This window comes from Salvia splendens, chromosome 2 (genome assembly GCF_004379255.2).
Source record: "Salvia splendens isolate huo1 chromosome 2, SspV2, whole genome shotgun sequence".
NCBI classification, from domain to species: Eukaryota; Viridiplantae; Streptophyta; class Magnoliopsida; order Lamiales; family Lamiaceae; genus Salvia; species Salvia splendens.
In genome coordinates this window covers 16,830,641-16,857,083 of record NC_056033.1, presented here as the reverse complement: position 1 = coordinate 16,857,083, position 26,443 = coordinate 16,830,641, and the positions used below count along the sequence as shown (strand labels likewise).

General features: G+C 36.8%; 3 protein-coding genes and 2 long non-coding RNA genes across 5 annotated transcripts; 2 read left to right on the top strand and 3 right to left on the bottom strand.

The window, feature by feature from the left end:
• Nucleotides 1-436: 436 nt before the first annotated feature.
• LOC121762154 lies at nucleotides 437-2,190 on the bottom strand. The gene is made up of 3 exons (XR_006042170.1): nucleotides 1,829-2,190; nucleotides 907-1,166; nucleotides 437-814 (listed from the first exon to the last, which is right to left on the bottom strand). It is a non-coding gene; the product is annotated as an uncharacterized LOC121762154 (long non-coding RNA).
• Nucleotides 2,191-2,405: 215 nt separating this feature from the next.
• LOC121790293 lies at nucleotides 2,406-3,100 on the top strand. Its single transcript, XR_006048251.1, has 2 exons — nucleotides 2,406-2,653; nucleotides 2,793-3,100. It is a non-coding gene; the product is annotated as an uncharacterized LOC121790293 (long non-coding RNA).
• Nucleotides 3,101-4,203: 1,103 nt separating this feature from the next.
• LOC121774917 (serine/threonine-protein phosphatase 7 long form homolog) lies at nucleotides 4,204-4,785 on the bottom strand. Its single transcript, XM_042171826.1, has one exon. The coding sequence runs from the start codon at nucleotides 4,783-4,785 to the stop codon at nucleotides 4,204-4,206; it is 582 nt and encodes a 193-aa protein (XP_042027760.1).
• Nucleotides 4,786-12,920: 8,135 nt separating this feature from the next.
• LOC121774908 (putative disease resistance protein RGA3) lies at nucleotides 12,921-15,607 on the top strand. Its single transcript, XM_042171815.1, has 2 exons — nucleotides 12,921-12,928; nucleotides 13,051-15,607. The coding sequence occupies exons 1-2, from the start codon at nucleotides 12,921-12,923 to the stop codon at nucleotides 15,605-15,607; spliced, it is 2,565 nt and encodes an 854-aa protein (XP_042027749.1).
• A 199-nt stretch (nucleotides 15,608-15,806) lies between these two features.
• Nucleotides 15,807-16,576, bottom strand: LOC121790282 (major allergen Pru ar 1-like). The gene has a single exon (XM_042188545.1). It carries the CDS (start codon nucleotides 16,402-16,404, stop codon nucleotides 15,928-15,930), a length of 477 nt encoding a protein of 158 aa, XP_042044479.1. The 5' UTR covers nucleotides 16,405-16,576; the 3' UTR covers nucleotides 15,807-15,927.
• Between the last annotated feature and the right edge of the window lie 9,867 nt (nucleotides 16,577-26,443).

The following is a 26,443-nucleotide window of genomic DNA, read 5'->3' as shown; positions in this document are numbered from 1 at the left end:
AGATATCTTATTTAAGTGAGTTTGGGAAATAACAAACAAAATGCAAAGTTTGTGATATTATATACCAATTTCAAAGTTCATGGGAAATACCAAATTTTAGGCAAAGTTCTTAGTTTTAGAGGCTAGTATCCCTATTTGAATATTGTTTAGGCTGGAAGAAAATAATAAGAAGTCCATTAATTTGACTATATGGATACTATAAAGTAGTTAGGCGTGGATATTCAGATTTTGGATTTAATTTTGCCAAATTCGAATCGATCTAAAGATTTGAATTTCCCAGATGTAATACCTGCCCCTTTTATTATCTTTTTCATTAATGTTAAAGTCGAACAAGTAAATCCTAGCTCTCTTGATTTGTGTTTTGGAATGAGATTTTTTATCGCTCGTGAATGCCTAATGTTGTTGGTTCGCAAAGAAGTAAAAGTTAAAGAAATAATTAAACGAACAAAAACGACCTCGATAATATGTTTATAAAAGAGGGAGGGAAAACAAGAAATTTATTTCGAACTAAAGGTGTTCGAATATCTTTTACACAATGGACTATCAACTAATTCCAAATAAACTACACGAAGCAAAGAAGCGGAATGTAAGATTTCTAATGAGCACTTCGGGCCTCTTCTTTAGGCCCAAATCACGGCCTGATCCCGACGGCCCGTCGGGCCCGAATCAGCAAGGTGGCAGCCGAAGATGGTCAGTTTTTCCCCTGCAAAATACAAACAAAACAAACTAACCTTTTCAAAAGAGAAAAGGAGTCTTGCCTAAAAATGGCAAAGTCAGCCCTACAGCACCTGTTCCTAACAGCCACCTGCTCTCCCTGGACATGCAAACAAGTAACCTTAATGAAGGGAGTACTTATGCTTCAAGAAAGAGACGAATGAAATAATTGAAAGGAGTAGTGAGGATCACCAAGAAGGGATTTTCTGCAATATGAAAACAAAGAGGCTGGACAGCCCATTTAATCCTTCTAAGCACATCCTTCTTGCCTATAAAAACCCCCCACACCACCTCCAAAACCCTCCCTCATTTTCGATAAGTCCCAGCCACATACCAAGCTTGAGAGAGTAGTGAGTGAGTGAGTTCTTTTCGCAGCAGGAAGAGCTTCTTGCTGGCTGCCCTTCATCCCATAGGTAACCTCTCTTCCTCCTTCCTCATTTCCACGAATTTCTCTTCATTCAAAAAAAAAGGAGAGAACTCAGTTTCACCCCTTTCTTTGTCACTGCAACTAGGAACTCTAAAGGAGGAGGGCAAACTTTATTTTCTAACAACAAATACCAAGTCAGTAACTGCTTCAAGAGGTATAACACCCTCTCTTCCCCACCATATTCATAGAAACATGAAAGCATGAATACACGAGAATAAGTAAACCCGGTATACTAGGATTTCACGAGCATAAGTAACTTCACAAACGAATACTCTAGAGAGCAGCATGCTTAGTTGTGTAAGTTAGTAGCTTACATGTTTCCGATTTATACAAGAATTTCATAGCTAACAGTTACACCTTAGCTTCAGGTTGTTTTCCATTCCTCCCTCACTTAATAGAATCACAAATCGGCACCTTAAGCTCATTTAATCCCCAACAGAATATTGGAAACAATTTTACCACATAGCTGCTGCCAGATTTTATAAATATCGTAGTTTGATTTTATTTAGTAGTTACATAGGCCACAAATCAGCTAAGGAACAAGAACAGTAGCGTAACACTTAAATCCCTCTCAAATGCAAAAAAACTGAAACCCCTTTTCTCCTCTAACACCACAATAAAACAAGAAGATAGGAAAGAATAGAACTTTGTCGATGCGTAATGTAGAGAGTTATGGAGAGGGTTTACACTTAGCTCATGGCCGAAGAAACGACGTGGCTCACGGACAGAGCCGCACCTCGGCGGCGGCCTGGTGGCAGCGAGAAGCCGGGAACGGCAGCGGTCCAGCGACCCTGAGGAGTGGCGTTTACACCGAGGGAAAAGAGGGAGAAGGAGTAGGGGTTTGTTTTCTTTCTTTTGGGGGGAAGCTGAAGTTAGAAATGAGAGAAAGAGAGTCCTCCGATGGGTTAGCGAAGGGAGAAATTGCCAGGGTACTCCGGCGACACCAGAGGACGACTTCGCCTAGGGGAGAGGAGCGAGGCAAGCGGCGTAGATGCCGCTGGTTCTTCTTCCACAAGGGTTTCCAATTTGGGAAATCAAGAAGTGAGAAGAAGAAGGAAGTCACGAAAGGGGGGTGGTTTAAGGCCAAATTCCACGAATGGACCTCTTGGGAGGTAGTATCCGTCGTTTGTTCCCGCAAAAAAAAAGTTTCCAGAGAGGGGAAAGACGCGAGAAGCTCATGCGTGTATCCATAGTAAACACGCGTTAGGCTCATGCGTGTTTCAATTAAACACGCGATTTGCTCATGCGTGTTTGAATTTATACACGCGAGAGGCTCAAGCGTGTTTCAATGTATACACATGATTTGCTCATGCGTGTTTTAATTTATACACGCAATAAGCTGATGCGTGTCTCCCTTGGATACAAAATTCAGTCCAGGCTGCTGCTTCAGCTTTCTGCCTCTCACAGAACGCGAAAACTGCTTTGCTTCGTAGCCCCATTCATCCCAACCAGCAAAAATCGAACCCTAATCCGACATTTAGCTGCTCTCATTCCAATTTGAAGTGTTGTTAGGTAACTTTCGACCCTTTGTTTCGGTTATTATTGGTATATTTTAGTTGGGTATAAGATTTAGGGTTCATGGTGTTTTAAATTTTTTTGTTGAATTTGGTTGAATTTAGAGTATATGATGTTTATCGTACTTATTTTGCAGGTGTGATGGTGTTTGTAAGTTTATATTGGGATGGGAAAATTATTCAGCTCCCAGGTTTAGGTGTTGCTTATGATCCCCCTCGTGCAAAATCATTTATTATCTTGAATGCAAAGATATCTTATTATCAGCTAGTTTCAATGATATGTGAAAAAATTGGAATTGATTTAGATGCACATACGATTGATTTAACATGGAGGCATCCTGTGGTTTTTAGTGGAGTGGTGAATTATATAGCTACACCAGTGGATGATAATTTGTTGGAGTATATGTTTGCTGAAAATCCACGTCAAATTGAACTTTTTATTGAATATACTCCTGTGACTACTGCGTTGCAATTTGAACCACCTATCACTCAGTATGATGTTGGAACTTTTTATTAAATATACATGGGCCAATGTCTCAGACATTAACAAATAAAACGTGAATAGTTAATAACATAAATACTTTAATAATGAAACAACAACTATAAAAATACAATACTTACTTTGAGTGTTGATGATGATGCAACAGTGTTCATCCCTACTTCTGGAAGCCTACCCGGCAGTGTGATATATGTGATAGTTATTTTAAAATACCACTCCATGTATAATCGAGTTATAGTCACCTGCACGTGGTCTTCAAGAGGCTCCAAGTAATGATCAGACACGAACTCCGACCTTCTCTCCCACTGTTGAATGTAAGCCTTGTTCTGCGTTGCCCAGTTCGTCTTAGCTTTTCCACGCCGATTTGTTTTGAAATGCGTTTCATTGAAACCCCAATCACGTAATTCCGGAATGAACGGAGTGCCTCTAAATTGTCTCACAACGCGCTCAGGCTCATGTGCTTCGACAATAGCCCAACAAACCATGTACGTCACAGATCTTCAACTGTTGTTTATCTCGAGGCAGGAGTCTGGCAATTGACGGTCCACATATGGCATCTAAATAAACTACAATAACAAGTTTACATTCAACTAATACACAAATATATATAATATTACACAAATATATATCAAAACATTATTCATTATACCTGGCTATTTTGGAGTAATGATAACTGTTCATGATAATGTCGAACAGAATGTTTTGGAGCCTTGTTTATCATATATGAGCCAGTCCACCTACAATGAGATAAGTTTCTAATTTAATATGTTGTCATTAAATACACAAAAGAGAGAAAACAACAAACTTACATTAATGCACATGGAGTGTTGTTTGTATGTACACGTGTCATCACAAAATCAGGTCTCAAAGTGGGCATCCTCTCCCACACCCACAGCTGTAGGAGTACGGTCGGACCTCCAATGTCTATCCTTTTGCCCATGGACGCCTCACAAACATTATGATATAGTGTAGCAAGTGAAGCACTCGCCCAACTAATCATAGAGGCAGCCTCTACATCTCGAAGTTGGGTCAACCACATCAGAGGTATCTTACACCCTGAGCCGTCGGGTAATATCAACCCTCCCAAGCACAATCATACATGCCCGTTGAATGTAGGCCTCGTCTTCCAGACCATCTTCTAACGGTTCAATCGACATCCTATGCATTAGAGCCGATGCTAAGATACCGTTTTCCTTCATCTCGCTTTGAAGGGGATAGAAGCCCAACAGTTCATCACATAAACTCCTCCACCCAGATTCACAATACCCATTTCCTGTAAAGGGTACTCCATCTACACGTAGAGCCCATAATACTTGAACGTCCTGTAAAGTAATAGTAGCTTCTCCTACGGGAAGATGGAATGTATGTGTCTCTGGACTCCAACGTTCAACCAAAGCTGTGATTAAAGCATGATCTACATCTAGCGCCTTCCCACAGTAAAAAACCCCACCGAAACCAAATCTGTAGACATAATCAATCACGCGTCTGTGATGATTATCTATCTCCCAAAAATTGCCCTCAAAGCGCCGAATATTGAAAGGAGTTGTTTCCTCGCCTGCCCACGCCTTGCGAGATATATGATTGTGCTGATAATGCAATACAGATTGATCTTCTGGTCCATATCGCGACATCCTAATATAATCAACAATTAACAACATTCGACACCAATTTCAATAATTAAACAAAAATTCGACCCCAATTTCAATAATTCACAAATTCATCACAATTCAACACAAACTTCATCACAAATTCAACCCAACACCCAACATTCGAAACCAATTTCAATAATTCGACAAAAATTCGACACCAATTTCAATAATTCCCAAATTCATCACAATTCCATCCAAAAATTCTTCACAAATTCATCCCAACACCCAACATTCGAAACCAATTTCAATAATTCAACAAAAATGGCAGACACCAATTTCAATAATTCACAAATTCATCACAATTCAACCAAAAATTTCAACTCTTGAACCCTAAATCTATAACCAACAAAAAATGAAATTAAGGGTAAAAACTTACCTAACAACACTTAAAAGAGATTCGGGAGCAGCTAGATGTCGGATTCACTTCGATTTTCGTCGATTTCTCTTCGTTTTCGCCGATTTCTCGCGTGCAGAGGGGGAGCGCTGGAGTGAAGAAAGAGGGCAGAAGCTTCGGTTTTCATCCAAGGCAAACACGCGTTAGCGTGATGCATGTTTAAGGCAAACACGCGAGAGCGTGATGCGTGTTTAATTGAAACACGCGAGAGTGTGATGAGTGTTTACTAAACACGCGAGAGCCTCATGCATGTTTAGTTAAAACACGCGATAGCCTGACGCGTCTTTCCCTTATATGGAAACGTTTTTTGTCTGGGTACAAATGGCGGATAAGTTCCTCCATAACGTCCATTCGTGGAATTCTGCCGGTGGTTTAATTGGGCTCTTTATTGGGCCACTCTTATAAATTAATTGGGCATACATTTAATTAATTTGAGGGAGTATTTTGGGCTAATTTTAGTTAAGTATTAGGCTTATTTTATTTTAAAGTTACTTGTGCCTACAATGTCTAATTAATTCATGAACCCTCCTAATGTTTTGACCGATCAATTAACTGATGGTACGCTAATTAATCCCACGATGATAATTTTAAACCCCCGGACCTTAGCTAATGCCCGATTAATTGATGTTACGAAATAGTACGCTAAATAATCCTAAAATGATGAATAGACCTCGGGATAATTTTTATGCTTGAATAATTTTCATAAGAGGTAACGCTCTTTCGTTAAACGAATAATTGGTAAACCTCCACATAAAATTTAATCGCATGATTTAATTAATGCTCAAGGACTTATGAATTAAGGAAAAAGGGATAAAATGATCATGCATTTAGGATGCATTCACGTCAATTATTTGGCTTTTTAAAGCCTAATTTAAGTATACTTTATTTCCTAAAGGGACATCGTCGCACGTCAAGTAAGACCAAGTCGAGGAACTTTCAAATCAAGGAATTAAGCTCTGAGGTGGGAATTCTTTTCAAAACTTGATTTTAGTATGAAAATGTGAATCTTTTCTAAACATGTTTGTCACGCCATGTTTTGCTTTTACGATTACCTATCTGCTTGGCTATGCCAATCTTGTTAAATCGAATTCGGGTCCCAGTAGGGCCGCAAACCCTACTCGGACTAGTGTACACATATGGGGACCGTGTGCTAGCTTTCGATTTGGCCGGTCCAGTGAACGTCGTGGAATGTGGCCACATTCTCGGTTCACATACGTTCAGATATGGTATCTATGTTTATGTGATTGCGCAATCAATTTTATGAAATGAAAGAAATTTAGTGACTCGGGTCTTTTAAAGTAAAAACCCCGTGTTCACTCAACTGTGGCTGATAAATTAAAAGGAACTTATTTTTGGCACTATGTCCACTGAGTATATCAAGTACTAAGTCATGCATGTTTCTTTTCTAACGTGCAGGTTAAACGTAAACGAGCAGGCGAAGGTGTTGGGAAATGACTATTAATAAGTAATTAGGTAGTCCAAAGTAGTATGTCTTCATACATACTATTTTGTCTTGGACTCTTCCACTGCAATAGAACTATGTTCTAGGAATTTATGAATTTAGTCTCGATACTCTGATTCTCTTTTGACTATGTACCCATTCGCTTTCGAAACCATTATCTTGAGTTGAATTGTTCACTTATGTTAAATCCATGGTTTATGAGATTATTTGTAGTCACAGAATAGCTACGGTCACTAGTACTAGGGAGTTGTGGTCGTGACAAAAACTCTATAAATTCAAACAGGTTCAAATTATCCATTAATTTAACACTAGAAATTCTATAAATTAATATGAACTGAATCGAAAAAATTTCATTTTTTCTAAAAAGTCAAATAAAAATTTAGTTATGGAGCACTATATATTAAGCAAATACTCATGTGTCCTACTTTAGAAGTCCCGATTTACTATTTTTTTATGTCTCACTTTAAAAGTTCCGATTGAAATATTCCATAAATGGTAATAGGCTCCACATTCCACTAACTTTTTTCCACTCATATTTTATTATAAAACTAATGTATAAAAATAACCCACATTCAAGTATATTTTTTCACCAACTTTCCTTTACATTTCTTAAAAATCATGCCGAACTCCAATGGGACTCCTAAAGTGGGACGAGGGAGTAATATTTAAATAGAATATATTTCAATAAAGTATTTATTTAAATATGATTTTACATAAAATGTTGTAAAAATAGTTTGAAATTTTAATTTTTTTAGAAAAATCATTCTAAACCAAAAATGGGAACAAAATTTTATAACATAAGTTTTATTTGATTATGGATATTTTGCTCGCCCCTAATAAAATGAATATAAAAAATAAGATATTATATTTATGACTAAATTTTAAATAATATAAGATGGTAATTTTATAAATATTTATTAAGATTAATTAAATTTCACGATCCAACACAAAAATATTTCAAAAATGGATATATTTTAAAAAATAAATCTTTAATAGTAATATATTTAAGAAAACAAGAAAACTTCAAGCTAGTGGCATTTCAAAAAAAATATAATCAGAAAGCACGTGTTGACATACTTCTATCAAATTATTTGAAAATAATGGAAAAAGGAAAGATTGAACTATGCAAATAATTCTTGAACTATAAAAATATCATGGGTAGCCTCTGAACTAATGTATAATCATATTTATGGTATTTTTTTATTATCCATCACTAGTTTGCATCAAAAATTTCCCCAATGCATGAAGGACATTTTGGACTTTCATATCTAGATACTGAATATGATTCTCAAGACCTCTCTCTAGTACTGGATATGATATTTTCATATAGTTTGAGTGTCAAAACTGATATTTTTTTCTTCACTTTTTCAATCCCTTTATTTTAGATTCTTAAATTTAATTTTGGTTGTAATTTGATTATTTTTTTAATATTAAAAGTTAAAATTTATAAATTTAATTATCAAAACAAATTTTAGCTAAATTTAATTTTAACTGTAATTTGATTATTATTTAATATAAAAAATTAATTTACCCTAAATTTTTAATTAATCTTAAATTTTTAATTTTAATATTAAAAAAATTGATTTATAATCAAAATTAAATTTAGCTACAATTGTTTTTTTATTTAAATTTATAATATTAATTTTATGATTAATATATTTAAGACATTCATAGTGTTTTTAATTGAATTTTTTATTTTTCTAGAGTGAATTGCACCATTAGTCCCTAACTTTTTGGGTTATTACATCGCAGACCCCTAACAAAAAAAATAGCGTCAGAGGACCCTAACGTTTAATATAATCACGAATGATATTTTCTTGGACTAAAACACCCTCAGGCCTTATAAGGGCATTTTTAACTCCATTATACTACTCACATATGATTTCTGTCACATTTTTGTCAACAACTTCTTATGTAATTTTCTAATAAGTTATAATACTTCATATGTAATTAAAATTATGTCATTATTTACACTTTTTTATATTTTATAATATACAGATTTATCATTATCTGCATTAATTAATATAAAATTAATAAAATGAGACCCTTTCTTCCTTATAAAACTCATTTTCTAGTATTTTTCCGTGTTTCTATTTTCCCTAGTTTTTCTTTATTTTTTACCATAATTTACGATCGCTCGCCGATCGCTCGTCCGCTATTGTGCTGACGCGATCGGCGAGCGAAACTTTGATTTTTTTTTAAATTTTAACTCTATATATACGGTTCGTTGCACTCCATTTCATTCGCACCACTTGTGTTAATGAGTTTCTCTTCCTTCTCTCTTCATTTCTCATCTGATCTGTAGATAAAAAAATGGCTAGTGATGGTGATGCTAACGACCCGCGGTGAATTAACGAAGAGTTGCGGGCCTATACGTTCGTGGAGATAAATCGGTTGGTGTATGAGCACTTGCGCCAGCAGTAGCAGCCGGCGGTTACTCGCCCTATCCATCATCGAGCTGTAGTCCCCCGCGACCACATCGGTGCCCACCAACGGTTGTTTGACGACTACTTCGCTGATCAGCCGCGGTTTGGGGAGTCCTTTTTCCGGCGGCATTTTAGGATGCAACAACCGCTATTTATGAGTATCGTGTCAGCTTTAGAGCATCGGTACAAGTATTTCCGGTTCAGGGAGGATGCGAGTGGTAGACCCGGTCACTCGCCTATACAGAAGTGCACTGCCGCAATCAGGCAGTTGGCCTACGGAGGCGCGACCGACATTCGACGAGTACCTTCACATAGGCGAGACGACTGCCCGTGAGTTTCTGAAGCATTTTTGTTGGGGCATCATTCACATATTCAGGGACAGGTATCTTCGAAAGTCTACCCCAGAAGACTGCCAAGGTCTGATGGATATGCACGAGACGGTGCAGGGGTTTCCCAGAATGTTGGGCAACATAGAAAGTATGCATTGGGAATGGAAGAACTGCCCCACCACCTGGAAAGGAATGTACACAACCGGCTTCAGCGGCAAGAATCTCACGATGATCCTCAAAGTCGTAGCTGACTACCGGTTATGGATTTGGCTTGCGTATTTTGGGGCAGCCGGGTCGAACAACGACGTCAACGTCCTCCAGTCGTCGTCCCTTTTCAACGAGCAGTGCATGGGCATTGGTCCGGCCAGCAGTTTTGTCGCCAACGGCAACCAGCGCAATATGTGCTACTATTTGGCAGATGGGATATACCCTAGGTGGTCCGTCTTTGTGAAGAGGATCAAATGCCCAACAGATCCAAAGAAGATTTACTTTGCGCAACGATAGGAGGCGGCGCCCAAGGATGTGGAGCGGGCATTTGGTGTGCTACACGCTCGATGGGCGGCAGTGAAGGGTCCAACACGGTTGTGGTATGACAAATGCATTGCTGATGTCATGCACACATGTATTATCATGCATAACATGATCGTCGAAAATGAAGGTCCGGAACTGACTGATTGGGCTAATGTAGATGCTGCCGGTCCAAGCCACGGCGTGGCCACCGCCAATGTACGAGTGGGGATACCTAGGGGGACGCCGAAAGGGTCCAAGCATTTGCCGATATTCGCCAACAAGAAGCTCATATTCGACTCCAGCAAGATATAATTGAAGAGTTATGGACGGGGATGAGTGTATGTTGATATATAATGTAATTTGTTTGAACCGTTGTTTTTCGTTTTTTATAATTTTACTAGAATTTTTTTTGTTGAATTTTACTATGTAATTTTTTATTTTAATGAAATTATTATTGCACTTTATTCGTCCGTATTCGTGTCGAATTTTTAATTCCGTATTTGTGAATTTGTGAATTTGTTTTATTGGCTAGGGCGTCGTCTAGTCCGAGTACTAGGTTGTTATTGGGCTGTGGGAAGTCCTGATGATGTGACGGTTATGGGAAGTCCTAGTGACGTGGCAGGAGGTGTTTTTGGTTAGTCCTAGTGCTAGGCTATTGGCTAGTCCGTCCTATTGTGGATGCTCTTACCACTAACTAGAAATAGAAAGATATAAGAAGTTTTTTTCTATGCAAATAATGACAAAACTTTAATCACCTATGAAGTACCAGAACTTATTAGGAAATCACATAAGCAGTTGTTGACAAAAATGTGACAGAATTTATATGTCGGCGAATTTAGGGATTACCAAAAATGCCCTTCAAGACATTTGGGCATTTTCGTCCGAAAAGTGGCTAAAAACATTACATTCGTGATTATATTAAACATTAGGGTCCTTTAGCACTATTTTTTTTGTTAGGGGTATGCGGTGCAAGAACCTAAAATGTTAGGGACTAATGGTGCAGTTCACTCTATTTTCTAAAAGTTTCAGAGAAAGAGAGAGAAATATGATCTTACATAAAGTGATTGAAAAAATGAAGTGAAAATAATCATTTTAGGCACTTAAACTATAAGAAAATATCATATCCAATACGAGAGAGAGAGAGAGAGAAAGAGAGGAATAAAGAAAAGATCACGTACCTAGATAATAAAGTCCAAAAATGCCCTCCATGCCTTTGGGAGCATTTTTTATGCAAAATTGTGATGAATATAAAAAAAGTACCATGAATGTGATCATACCATAGTCTAGAGACTATCCATGATATTTTTAAAGTTCAATAACCGTTTGCGTGCGAAACGCATAATTCAGGGACCATTTGCATAGTTAACTCAAAATTGTAAAAGAAGAGAAATGTAAACCTTTAAATAGAGTAAGAAAATTCATAGTAGGAATAGATTATGGTCTTGCAATTAGGGCTGAGGAAATACCGAAATACCGATCTTATCGTACCAAAAAAATGATGAAAATGACGAATTTTTGGTACGGTATGATACCTTACCGAAAGATTACGGTAAGGTAACGATATGAATGTTCAAATACCGCGGTATACCGCTGCATACCGAAATTCGGTATATACCGTAAATTAAAGTATATACTATAAACTAAGGTATATACTGCAAAAATATAAACACAATTATATATATAATATATTTTATATATTTTTATTTTATATTGTGAAATATAAATATAATTATGAATAAAATATATTTCATTTATTTTAAAATTTATAAAATATAAATGATATTCTAAAACTCAAAAATTCTATTTTAATTGATGTTGAAAGTCAGGTATACCGCAAAAGTAAGGTATAGCGAACTTCGGTACGGTATCGGTATGAAAACTCGCTATACCGAAAATAAGGTATACCGAAGATCGGTATACCGAAAACTTTAGTAAGGTAAAGGTATGACTTTTTGGCATACCGTATTTACGGTAAGGTATATGATATGGTGGTTTCGGTAAGGTATACCGTACCTACCCACCCTTACTTGCAATTGCTAGTACAAAGATGCACGTCGCCCTGCTCTTCGGCAGGAGCACGTCCATGATGACGGTTAAGAGCGCAGCAGCGAGCACGGATCTTGCCGTGCTGTCGGCACGGCGCCGGCTCTTGCGGAAGAGCACCAATGTCTATCAAAACAAAATGCAAGTAAGTTCATTATGTGTTTTCTAAGATGTATATTTTTAACTCTTAAGCATATTTTGAGGTACCTTGTGACTAGTGGGGCCCTGCTAGATTAATTCAAAAATATTTATCTAGCACCAATAATACTACAAAACCTTTCCTTTCAAACTTTTAAAACCAATATATATCATCCATTCTTCATCTTCCAAGATAAGCTTACAACCATTCTGTGTGTGAAAGAAACCATGGATGGAGGCATCTCTGCTGCAGCCATTGAAGTTCTTGTTCAAAATCTGATCAACGTCTTCAAGGAAGAGTACTTTTTACTCCGGGGTCTCGACAGAGAAGCCCAACAGCTGCAGAAGACTATGATCATGGTTCAAGCCTACTTGAGTGATGCTGAGACCAAGTCCATCACCCAACATGCTGTCAAGATCTGGTTGAGGGAACTCGAAGGTATAGCTTTTAATGCGGATAACGTTTTGGATGAACTCAGCTATCATCTTCTCCACAACAATGTCAACAAAATGAGGACACCTAAAGGCAAGGACAAGGTACTATCCTTCTTCTCATCGTTTAACCACATTTCACATCGGAGAAATATGGCTCATGCAATCGAAAAAATCAATGCCACTTTTAAGTCTATGAACAAAAGAGCAAGAGATCTTGGCCTTCAAAGCATACTTGTGAATGCGCCTGTTCCTGCACCGACTGCTTCCACTGAGACTGATTCAATCACTATTGATCCAATCTTTGTTGGAAGAGATGATGATGTGCCCAAACTAGTCCAGATGAAAGGGGAAGACTACGTTGACTAGGAAAGTCTTTAATCATGAAAGGGTAAAGGCTCGATACGGATTACTTATTTGGGTGCATGTTTCTCAAACTTTTGATCCAATCATTCTTTTCAATAAACTACTTTCAACATTGACTTCTCATACTGGTTTTGGAATTGAAAGTAGGGAAGTTATCCTAAAAAGGCTTCAAGAAGCTTTGAAGGCTAAAACTTATCTTCTTGTTCTTGATGATGTATGGAATGAAGATGTTTCCAAATGGGAAGACTTTATAAACTCTATATCAGGAGTCACTTCCACTGAGGGAAACGGCATTATCATCACTACAAGGAGTCAAAGGGTTGCTTCGATTGTGGATCCACTTGAAATTTATTCATTAAATGGCTTATCAGATGCAGACTGTTGGTCCATTATCAAAGCAAAAGCCTTTCTTGAAAATGGAGAAGTTCCATCAAGATTTGAGAGGATTGGGAAAAAGATTGCTGAAAGATGTCAGGGTTTGCCCTTAGCTGCTAATGTGGTCGGTGGTTTGCTTCGCTCTAAGTCCGAAGAAGAGTGGCGCTTCATCAATGAAAATTGGCTTTCGAATGACGACGAAGCTCAAAATATCACAAAAATACTTAAATTGAGCTTTGATCATCTGTCTCCACCATCACTCAAGAAGTGCTTCGCCTACTGTTCAATTTTCTCCAAAGGTGCAGAAATGGAGAAGCAAAAAGTGATTGAGCTATGGATGGCAGAAGGGTTTCTTCAACTTGACGAAAGATATAAGATGGAGTCTGTAGGCAATAAGTTCTTCGATGTTCTTCTACACAACTCTTTGTTGATAGTTGCACAAAGAGATATTTATGGAGATGTTTGGAGTTGTGTGATGCACGATCTTGTGCATGATCTTGCATCTTCTGTTTTAAATGGTTCTCATAATGTAGATGGCATCACCCCAGTTCGATACATTGTTCACGAGGAAGAAGGTCCTGTTCCAAAAGAAGTGGCAAAGCATTTGCGTACATTATTCTTCAAAGGTATAACTTCCGTTTCCATGTTCTCAAACTTTGAATGTCTGCACAATCTAAGTCTTACTAGTAGTGATTGTACAGAGTTGCCCAATTCAATTAGGGAGTTGATACATTTGAGAAATCTTAATATTTCAAATACAAGAATTAAAAACTTGCCAGAGTGGATTGGTGAACTCTATCAGTTGCAAACATTACGAGCTCTGTGTTTGGCCACACAAAAACTGCCAAGTACGTTGAAGTATTTGATTAAGTTAAGGCATCTTCATATCGACTCTCATGTAGAGTTGCCTGCGGATATGGGGAGATTAACTTGCCTTCAGACGCTCGTACACTTTAGAGTGGGCAAAGAGAAGGGATATCAAATTGAAGAGCTCGGAAGTTTGAGGAATCTCAAAGGAAGATTGGAGATTCGTAATCTTGAAAGGGTGCGTGATAAGGAAGAGGCTATAAAAGCAAATATGTTTGAGAAGTCAAACTTATCCTATTTGGTGTTTCATTGGAATGAGCAGAGAGAAGATGAAAGTAGAAGTGATGAGAGTGTGTTGGAAGGCCTCCAACCCCATGAGAATGCAAATCTAAAGGTGTTGAAAATTGAAGGGTTCAAAGGCAAAAGATTTCCAACATGGACTCAAAAGATGGCAGTATGGGATGGTCTTCAAGGCTCTTATGTACCACTGGACAAGTTGTTTAGTATAACATTCAGGAGGTGCTCAGAATGTGAGGAAATCCCAATGCTCAAGCACTTGCCAAATCTCAAATCTCTTATTTTGCAAAGATTGAAGAAGGTGAGGGTCATAAACTGTTCAACCAATCATTTAACTGACCTCACTATAAGTGGGTTAGAGCGAATGGAGTGCTTGCCAGATGCTTTATTTTATAACAATCGCAATCTCTCGAACTTTATGATATACGAATGCCCTCTGTTGAGAGAGTTGCCGGATGGGGTGGACACCCTCAATTCTCTAGAGCAGTTATATATCAGGGATTGTCCAAATCTGAAGTCGATTGGGAATCCAAGTGTACAGTCACAGGGAATCCTCTCTACTTTGAGGCTGTGGATTTCAGGGTGCGGAGAGCTGAAGGAATTTCCATGCGAAATGCTAGAGTCGTGGGCACCCTCAGTCGAATATCTTGAATTGAGGGGGTTAAGAAGCTTGAATAATCTACCAGAGCTAATCAACTGTCTGTCCAAATCATCACCTCGTCTTGCTGAAATGACAATTCTTGGCGTTCCTAATTTCATGGCTAGTAGTCCTAGTGTTGAGGGCTCGGGTTTAGACAGGTTGAAGGAGTTGAAGATAGATGTGAGTGTGGAGTGGTCAGAGGAGAAGAGTGTTTCCATTAAACATAGTGTTGATGTGTTATTGGAAGGATGTTGCAACTCACTCACTCACTTAAACTTGAAGGGAGTGCACAAATGGGAGTGGATACCTCAATCAATTCAACATCTCACTGCTCTTGATTGGTTAAGGTTAGAGAACATAGGAGTGGAAGAATTGCCCCAATGGTTTTGGAACCTCTCATCTCTAACTAGGTTGTCACTATATAGCTGCAACAAACTGAGGCATTTACCCTCTGTGGATGCACTACATCCCCTCACTAAATTAGTTTGGTTAGAAATTAAAGATTGCCCCGAGTTACGTATTGATCCTGAGTGGCGTAACAATGTCACTGTCTACGTTGATGGCCGCTCTCTTGCAGCAGCGTAAGCATGGTAGCTGTTACTCTACATTATTCTCTCTTTTACTTTATTTTCTTTCGACTTCAACTATTAGATATTATTTTTTCAAAATGAGTGCAAAAAAGAGTGCCTTGCTTAACGAAGGACTGAGGGAGTATATTAACTACCAATTGCTATTTTGTTGTTCAGAAGAATATGAGAAGAGATGTGTGGAGAGATATTATCAAATTCATTGACTTGAAATTCAAGAAAATAACAACATTACAGAAACAGAACAAAAAAAAACGCACAAACTCAAGCATTAAAAGGGAAGAAAATAAATGAGAGAATCAGCAATTGAGTTGACACTTAGGCATCAGGATTGGATTGAACATATGCCTCAATGGCCTTGAACATAGCCATGGCCTTCTCTTTCCCTTCCTTTATTTTCTCATCATTAATCTCGACCTCGCCTTTGGTGTTGTAAATGCTTCTGTTCTTGCATATGCATCCCCCATCTTCCGTTGGGACGATCTTGATATGATAAGTGATGGACTCGAGGACACCTGCAAGAGCATCGCCCTCGATGATGCTGTATGTGTGTGTCAAGTTCTCCTTGTCAATGGCCTCCACGCGGTGCTTAGCGCTCGTATAGTGACTCCCTTCGCCAAAATGAATGATCTTCACGGTGCCAACGCCACCATCCCCTTCCAAGATCTCCACATTCTTGATGGCCTGAGGCATGATCTTGGGAATGAGAGTGTCGGCGTCGAGCACCATGGCTTTGAACATCTTTGCAGCTGGGGCTGAGGAAGGAACCTCCATATCATAAGTGATGGCAACCATGGTTATGTTTTATGAGCTTTAATTGGAATTAAATATATGGGAAATTAAGATATGAAGGTTTGTTTGTGTGAATTGTGATGGGAAATGTCGCCTTATATAGTGTGAAATAGAAGCTTCTATTGTTTATTCAAGAATGGTTTATCAATTTTTTATGTGCAAGACATGGCATCCATTACCAGTTATGGCTTCTTCATGGACTCTTTTTCTTTTTTTGGTATATGAAAATTATACTTGTTTCTTTCTATTTCTCTATATTTTATTTTAGTTAATGTATATATATTAATGTGTAAATCAAGATTCAAGATATTCTAGAGGTTATCGTGCAAGAGGCTATAGTTTTAAATAATTTTGCTAATCAACTCAATTCATGGGCCAATTATTTTTAATTCTAATACTATATGTTGAACATTATCTTTCATGATTGAAGTAGGCAATAATTCAAGCCAATTTATTTTAACACATAAACTAATTTTGAAATTCCATCTTGCAAATACTAAAGTGTGATGTTGTATCAACCTATATTATCACTCAAAAGGAAATTAGATTTATGATGATGTACGTATAATATTTTGTGAGACAAAACATGACAATAATGTACTCTATTGTCCTAAAAAAATAGATTAATTTTATTATTTTGGATTGTTCTAAAATATAGATCAGTCTAAAATTGATAACTTTTAACTAATTATACACCGCTGATGCATTTTTTATTAGCACTATTGTCACGACCACGACTCTCTAGTACTAGTGAGCGTAGCTATTTCACGACTAAAAATAATTTCATAAACTATGGATTAAACATAAGTGAACAAATCAACTTAAGATTTCGATTTCGAATGCGAACGGGTACATAGTCAAAAGAGAATCAGAGTATCAAGACTAAATTCATAAATTCTTAGAACATAGTTCTATTGCAGCGGAAGAATCCAAGACAAAATAGTATGTATGAAGACATACTACTTTGGGCTACCTAACTACTTATTAATAGTTATTTCCCAACACCTTCGCCTCCTCGTTCACGTTCAACCTGCACGTTAGAAAATAAATATGCAGGGCTGAGTACTTGATACACTCAGTGAGCATAGTGCCAAAAATAAGTTCCTTTTAATTTGTCAGTCACAGTTGACTGAACACGGGGTTTTCATTTTAAAAGACCTGAGTCACTAAATTCCTTTCATTTCATAAATTTGATTGCGCAATCACATAAACAGACTTTCTATCTTCTACTAAAACTCTATTACTATTTGGAGAACAGAAAGTTTTGGGAATTTTTGAAAACAAAGAACAATAAAAAGCAAAGAAACAACTAATTGCAAATAAATCACGCGGAGAAAAGTATAGAGATAAGGGAATTTCAGGGATGTACTTTCACAATTATGGTTACAAATTCCAACTACAACACCCTAGCACAGTTTTTACTTTGATAGAACGAGTCACCTAGTTTATGCTCATGCGATGCAAACCTTGATTACAAACATTAGGGTTGTCAATCCTAAATACGTAACTCCTAAAAGCTCCTAAGACCCTTAAAAAGTCCTTACTCTGAATTAATAGTGTTGTTTTAAAGGAATCTAATTGTAGTGTCTATTAAGTGGATCTAACTCGCCAACCTCCTCTCACGATTATGTAGCAAGTTATATTAAATCATCACTGAATGTGTCACTCAAGCGTAAAGCATTATCCATTAACTTAAGGAAGAAACAAAGTAAGATCAAACGGATGTTAAATAGAAATAGGAATTGTATAAACCAATAAAAGTTACTAACACATCCCTAGAATCCTATGAGTTTAGTTAAACATGATAGAATAAGCTAAAACATAGATTGAATGGAAGACAATGAAAACATAAGAACTAAAATAATAAACCCAAAGGTTGAATCCTTGTAGCCTTGATGATCTTGATTCCTTCTTCAACTCCTTGCACAATGAAGCACTCTAACTTTTAAGCTCTAGAAATATTTGGCAAAGAGAAGATCTTCTTTTGATGAAGCTTTGGGGGTATTTATAGGCGAAAATCGTCCCTTCTCAAATAAGGAAAAGAGTTGCAAAATATGATAAATCTTAGAGAGAAAGTAGGGCAAATTCTGCTCGCCGCTATTTTCCAGCGGGCCGCTGCACCTTGGCCAGCGGTCGCTGTGGGTTGGTCTGAGGCTTCTGACTCTTGGCTGGCGGGCCGCTGCACTTGTTTCAGAGGTCGCTATCCATCATCCCGTAACTCTCTGGACTCTCGGTAGCGGTCGCCACAAATCCTCCAGCGGACGCTGGGCGTGTCTTGACTTCATGCACAACTTTCTCGGAGTGGACCGCTACTGGCTTAGCGGTCGTTGGGCGCCATTGGTCGCTGGCACTGTCGCAGCGGACCGCTGGACATGCAGAACAGCTCCAGATTTCCAACTTTGCGTTTTAATTCCCTTTTTAGGCTCAAATATGTACATTTCTCACAAAACATGTCAAAATATCAAAATAGATAAAATATGCAAATAATTGACATGTAATGCAACTTGGACATTAAAAACGGACCAAAAGATGTCTTAAAACCGTGCAAAATCCAAGCGTATCAATCACTACCAATGTAGACCTAAAAATCCATTAACACTACTTTTACTGCTTTTCCCCTCTCTCTGTCTTATTTAACAATTGCACACCAAGATTGATAATGATTTTTAAAATATAAATGTGTATTTAAAAATACAAATTAATATTTTTAATTGACTAAATATATTTTAAAATATTTGTATCGTGTCATCACTAGCTTATGGTGTCACACCAAGATTGACGACGGTTTGTAAGCAATCATATTTTGCTTAGTATTTGTTTAATACTTCCTCCGTCCTTAAAGAATATGCACTTTGGGTTCGTCACAGGTTTTAATGTAAAATTGGAAAAGTAGGAGAGAAGTATAGAAAAAAAGTAAATATAGTATTGTTAGTGGAGAATGGTTTCGCCTCATTAAAAAAGAGTTTCTAAAATTAGAAAGTGTATATTCTTGTGGGATGAAGAGAGTATTTATCCTTTGCTTCTATCGATGATTTGACATAAACAGTAGATGTCTTTTTCTAGCTAGGGTCATTTGAGAATGAAAAAAATAAAAAATAGTCTAGAAAATAGAGCTGTCTTTTTCCTCTGTGGAGCTGCTCTTGTTCTTGAATCACTCAATACTGTCACTCTCCCTTTTGCTATAACATCGTTTTTCAGCTCAGATGATTCCTTGGCATGTGTTTTTCTCGGTGTAAGACCCTCAGCAGTAGTGGATTTTGGAAAGACCTTACACAGTGTGTGTCTGTTCTGAATTGCGTGGCGACTTTTAAGGCCGGGGAAGGTTGATACCCGGATACGATTAGTGGGTAATTATTTGAAGTTAGTGGGGAGTTATTTGAAGTAAATGGGTGGTTACATAGCAGTTATTATTGTAGTTAATAAGGAGAAATTTCGGAATAAGGGTTTAAATTCGCGGACCTTTCGTAATTAAGGATTTAATTCACTGACCTTTCGTAATTTGGGATCGAGGCATGCGTATTCTTCGTAATAAGGGATTTCTGATATTTTAGCTTATTTATGTGCATTTTTAATATTATTTCTCTCTAACCATTTATCAATCGTCTAAATTACCCCCTTCAAATTCTTACCAAAATTCTACAAAAATAGAATCTGCGTCGGGACCTAAAGTGTACAAATTCTCGAGTGGTGGGGGATATGGCACCCTCCGTCGCCATTTAGTGACAAAGCATCCAGTAGAATGCGGCACTTCCTTTACCCAAACCCAACTAAACTTCCAACCCGGTGGCTCGGGTTCGTCAGTTACGCCTCTTTTTAAATATGATCAAAATTTTTTTTTCTGATGTTATGACTAGATGGCCGGCAATGAAGCATTTTCCTTTTAACGTTTATGATGATAAAAAATTTGAGGTTACTATGCAAAGTGGTTTAAACGTAGCTATCAAAAGAATAGGTAGAATGACCGTTCAACGATCTACTGTTAGGCAATGTTTAGAGAAAAAAGGTTGAATTAGCACGTTATTTAGTTAACTTGGGCCACAAAGTGAACATTTGCTCAGATGTGTTGACTGATTGTTTTAACCGCCATTCATACATGGGCATTACGGTTCACTTTGTGGACTATAGTTGGACTTTACGGTCCACACACTGCACCCGAAATTGCTTATTTGATTATACAAGTTTTGAATGAGTTTCAATTATGCAACAGGATATTTTCTATTGGTTTTGATAATGCAACTGCTAACACCGCAAGATATCAAAGATGCATATTTCATATTTTAAATTTATGTGTACAAGATGCGCTTGAATTATGACAAAAGCATGTTAGTCCTATTAGAACTGCAGTTAGATTAATCCATCAAAAGCCAGCTATTGGCAAAGCATGGAAGAAATATTGTCATCAAAAGAATGTTATATATACGAATTTTACTATGGATGTGTCTCATAGATGGAATTCAACATATGATTGTTTGAATCCCACTTTGACACATAAAGATTCTTTATGTGATTTTTTTAGAACATATCCCATACATGATTTATATCTTTCACATAGTTGTTGGGAACATAGCGTCACTTTATTTAAATTGTTCAAATATTTAAAAAATGCTACTGTTGAATTATCGGGTGTTTATTATTGCACCGCTGTACGTGTTTTAGAGCATTGCATGTATATATCACTTGGTTTTAAAACTTCAATGAAAAATGCTTCCTCTTCACCTGAATTAATGTGTGTTTTATATTATATGATTGAAAAATGGCTTAAGTATTTCAGTAAGATTCCAACCGTGTTTTTTATTGCAAAGGTATTGGATCCAAAATGGAAATTAGCCGGTACCTCTAGTATTTTAGATTTTTATTATAACAATTTGAGTTCAATTGATCTTGGCCCCCTTCAAGCAATCCAATCCGATACCAGTGATGAATTTGGAGTAGACCTCTCAGAAACCTTTCAAATAACCCTTCCGGACCGGTCCACTATCCAACATACCTTCGAGTTTAACTTGTGCGCTCTCTACACCGAATATGAAACCAAGTATAACAATACCCACCAAGTCAGAAGACCCCCCCTCCTCAACAACATAACTATGGCTTTGCATTTCAAGCCAATTATGATGACCCCGACGCGCAATCCCAACTAGCCGATCTATACAGCTACAGCACCGGCGGAAGGTCCTCAGGTATGGTAAGTGAATTAGATTTATATTTCGATTCACTCTTTTCCTTTATTGATGAAGGTCCTACTCCTCCGGCCCAAATCGACGTCCTCGATTGGTGGGGAACCCACGAGAAAGATTTTCCCATCCTTGCGTCAATGGCCAAGGAGATTTTTTCTGTTCCGGCTTCCACTGTCGCCGTCGAGTTCGCTTTTAGTGTTGGCTCGCGTGTGTTGGATGAATCAAGAAGTAAGCTCTCGCCAAAAAATATGGAAGCTGTGATGTTACTTGATGATTGGGTCAAAGCCGACGTCAGAGAATAAGAATATGATTGGGATGATCGTCAGGAGGGATCACAAGATGAATTCACCGGGGATGAATCGTAGGCAAACCGTCAACCGCCGTCGGCCAAGCCAAATAGGTAAGTAAGGTAACAGAACTTCGTGCGCTTTGATTCCCTTTTGCAAATGAGCATTGGGATACGTAGGCACCTCAACTTAAATTTTAAATTTAAGTTGAGCTCAAGTCCTTTTTCCTTTATTTCTTTTTTTTTCCATTTGTTCATACTTTAAAAATATGCAAATACAATTACATAATTGTATTTGTATATACTCTAGTCGATGAAGTAGATTTCTCTATATGGCTAAATGGGGGAAACTTTTGACAATTCTACTATAATTGTTGATTGTTAGACTAAACTCAACATTTAAAGTTGAATTGCTAAAGGTGTCCTTAATTTAGTTATGTAGAAAGATCTCATTCGCCGATTAAGAGTATATATATAATATACTTATAAGTTTTTTTATAAGAACTTCTATGTCGTTTTTGTCATTTGTAATTAGCTTCGTTGTTGACTAGTAGTCTCGTTTGTATTTAAATTTTTGTTTAAGACTTCAAGGCCTCAAGGTTTTTCGATTTGTAATTGTTGAAACGTGTAATATCAATAAAATTGCAACTTTCATTGTATTTTTTTGAATTTTAGTTACCCACATTTCATACATAAACAAATAAAAAAATGAAAAAAGTAGACGAACCGCCGAACCGGCCCGGAACCGGCGGTTCAGGCCGAAAACCGGCGGTTTTGAACCTCCGCGTAAATCGCCGGTTTTTTTAACCGGAACCGCCGGGACCTTTGGCGGGTCGGTTCCGGTTCATGCATATCTTGAACCGTGAACCGCCGGTTCATGAACCGGAACCGGCGGTTCCGAACCGTTGTGCATGCCTAGTTCTAACACTTTATTATTTTTTTAATAATATTAATTAAAATATATTTCTATAATATTATATAAATTTCATTCGTCCCTTAAAAATAGATCACATTTGCTATTTAAGGAAACTTTTTTCTCTCTAATGAGGTGGGTCTCATTCTCCACTAACAATACTCCACTCCACTCACTTATTTTCTTTCTTTCTCTCTTACTTTTTCAATTGTGCATTAAAACCCATGCCGTTTCAAATTTATCTATTAGGGATGGAGGGAGTAATTTGTTTTTATAAATAAAAATTATTTTTAAAATTTTAGCTTTATGGTACAAAACGCAGACCACAACGCAACCACGCTTTTTGTCGGACCACGACATGTGCCTGATTTGGCTCCTCATCGACGGGTGTTGCACCACCCCTTTACGTGCAACGCAACCGCAGATGACAACACACGACTTCATGTTGTTCAGCCTCACTTGCGGTCAAAAAGTTTGACATCACTTGCAATAGTGTTGCGTTTGCTCTTAGACATACTTTTCTAATGCCCAACCCAAGCCATGGCTAGCGAGGGTTGCTTGGATTAAGACTCAAGTCGGGCCATGTCGGAAGTGAGTTAGACTCACTTGGTAAGTGGGTTGAGTTCTATTGGACTTTGGACTATTTTTATGTACTTCTATGTCAGATAAAAATCAAAGAGACTTATATAGCTCACTTGATAAGTGCTCTAAGTCAAAGTAAAAGTGAATGTCAAAAGTCTAACTTTTCATAGAGGCATTTTATTTGTATACTCCATCTGTCCAAATTAAGTTGAGTCATTTCCTTTTTAGGCGAAAAAAAATAAAATATTCAATCATTCTTACTTTATTCCATCACCTACTTTACTCTGTCTTTGTCTTCCCACTTTATTCATCTCTCCTACTTTTCAACACAATTTCTTAATCTACATGCTCAAAAGTTTTGATTCAACTTAGTTGGGACAAAAGGAGTATTTTGTAAGAAGAGTTTACTATAGCTAATTATTGGCCTCTGGTGGTCTAGTCCTAGGTCTGGGTGACTCCTTGCGGGCCTAAGTCTGAGCCGGGCATAGGGTTACAAACATGCTTAATTGGGGTTTATTACAATCAACAAGTCCAACCTAGGCATGTTCCATTTCTCTAACAGCCCAATCTTGTGGTTTTCTCTAACAGCCCAATCTTGTGGTTGACCATACTTGGCATGGGACAAATTGGGTTAGGTCAGCCAGCTTACAAGTCTACTCTCCCTCATGAATTACTTCATGCTCGATTTGTCTAACATTAAGTGTAGTGGAATGTGAGCCTGATTTTTATGATTAAATGTGAGTGAAACGAATTAGTGGAATGTGAGACTTACCTACTAAATATATAGTAAAGTAAAATGAGATATGTATCGACGCATTCCCAAAATGAAAAAAATGGTACATTTAGTGGTGAACGAGGGGTGCTCTATGATCTATTTGATGTATTGCGCAAATTGTTGATTCCCATGTTTCTCATAATATCGCACCTTGTTCCGAGTTAGACAGTATTTAAAGGGCTTCCCCATTTCATCATAGAAGATATCCAATGCCTTTTGGAGTATATCTGTCTGGCTTGACCCCCTCTCAACCCCAATTCTCGGAGAGGAGGTGTGCACAGATTGAGAATCAATTGGGTGGGAAGATGGATTGAATTGTGGTTGTGTGGATCAGAGTTGAGCTTATGTAGGTTAACTCCATGACTTCGAAGATAAAATCGAGTTTTTTTCAGAATCCATTGAAAGAGAAATTTGAACGACGAAAATGGATGAAGAAATGAATAATGAAATGAAGCAGTGTAAACGAATGTGTGTGGAATGGGTATATTTATATGTACAAAAATTATTTATGTATAAAAGAAACTTAAAAAACTCTATTATCTATTTTACTCTATTATCTTTTTTCTCTCTCATATTTTTTCTCTCATACTTTAATCTCTCGACTTAACTTAATAAATACCATTTTATAAAATTTCGTGCTGAAAAGAAGTTGAACACTTAAGGCTAGGGATGTCAGTGCAACCCGCAATATGTGGGATGGCCCGAATAGCCCGCTAAATTTAAAGAGTTAGGATTGAAAATTTCTAGCTCGATAAAATCATAACCTGATTAGCCTGCAACCTGAATAGGACTAACCCAAAAAGCCGATATAGTTTTATTATTATTTGTTTGTTTGACTCCTAATTTACACTTCATTAACTATTTTTATTATATTAATAACTAAAAAATAACCTTCAATTTTTAATATACATAAATATTAAAATTTTAAATATAATAAATAAATAAATTAAAAACTTCACATTTATTTAAAAAATATTTAAATTTCTAAACATGCTTTAAAATTTCTTGAAATATGTTTATGTTTAATTTTATTTATACAAATTGCAAAATTAGTATTTCATTATATTCATATAGGGACCTATTAATATGACAATCCTTTTTATTATAACACCATACTACAATTTTAGGCGTTAGATTTAAAGATTGTCATTCTCAAGCAGCCATGTGGCAGCCCATTTGAATTAAATTAGAATATTAAAAAACGTTGAAGGACAAAATCAGCATTCTTTATTTTTAGTCTATTACCAGATTATAGTGTTACTCTATGAATATTGTAGTGTTACTCTATAAATATTGCAGTGTTACGCGCATGCATCATTGGTATAGTTTTTTACCTTACCAGATTGCATTGTTACTCTATGAATATTGCATTGTTAACAAGTAGTATTTACAGTTTACATATTACTTTATTGTACATGTTCTTGATATAGTTTATTCAAATGAATGTAGATTTGTTCTCGCAGTATTGTTGATTATAGCTTTGTGGTATGCAGTCTTCCTTTAGTTTCAGGATTGTGGATATGCCAAATCCGTTTCTGATTTAAATTTTTGGAAATTGACTAAAATATTCATTCCTGTAATATCCAATATATAGGACTGCAATCCGAACTATATTTCATTAATTCAATCATAGGCGATTGAACTCTTATAATCCGTTAATTATAATCTGATTAGCTCGTACTCGACTGATCCACAACCGAGTAAAATTTTCCATGAAATCCACTAGACTGATTCGAATTCCATTGGACTGACTCAATTAACATACGACATAGGGAGAAAATAAAATTATTGAATTTAAACCAAAACTAGTACTCCCTCATTTCCACCACAAGTGATCAACTACCTTTTTTAACAAAATACAAAACTTTAACTCTTTTAGTTTATTATCTCTTTTTTAGTTTATTCTCTATTGATCTCTCTTACTTTTTTTATCTCTTATACTTTATTATCTTCCCTTTAACTTAATATGTATCATTTTCTTAAATGAATAATGCTATGCGGCCACATTATGGTCAGCCATAAATTAAGTAAATAACAAAAAAAATTGATTTTTTTTTAAATTTTTGGTTTATTACTATTTGATTTTACTTTTATATCATCTTCATTATATGTTGCTCAACATGTTAGTGTTGTTCTTTCGTAGTTTTTGCTCAACTTATTACTACTGTCATTTCTTGATTGTTGCTCCGTATACAGTAATTCGTGATATTAATGTGTTTTACGTAATGGAATTCAAAGATAAGTATCAACTCACAAGTCCATTCACACACATATAAGTTTATATCGATAATTCTAATTTTTTTATACATGTA

Excerpts from the sequence above, each read along its gene's own strand:
- LOC121774917 (XM_042171826.1), bottom strand. The coding sequence starts at position 4,785 with ATGTCGCGATATGGACCAGAAGATCAATCTGTATTGCATTATCAGCAC.
- LOC121790282 (XM_042188545.1), bottom strand. The coding sequence starts at position 16,404 with ATGGTTGCCATCACTTATGATATGGAGGTTCCTTCCTCAGCCCCAGCT.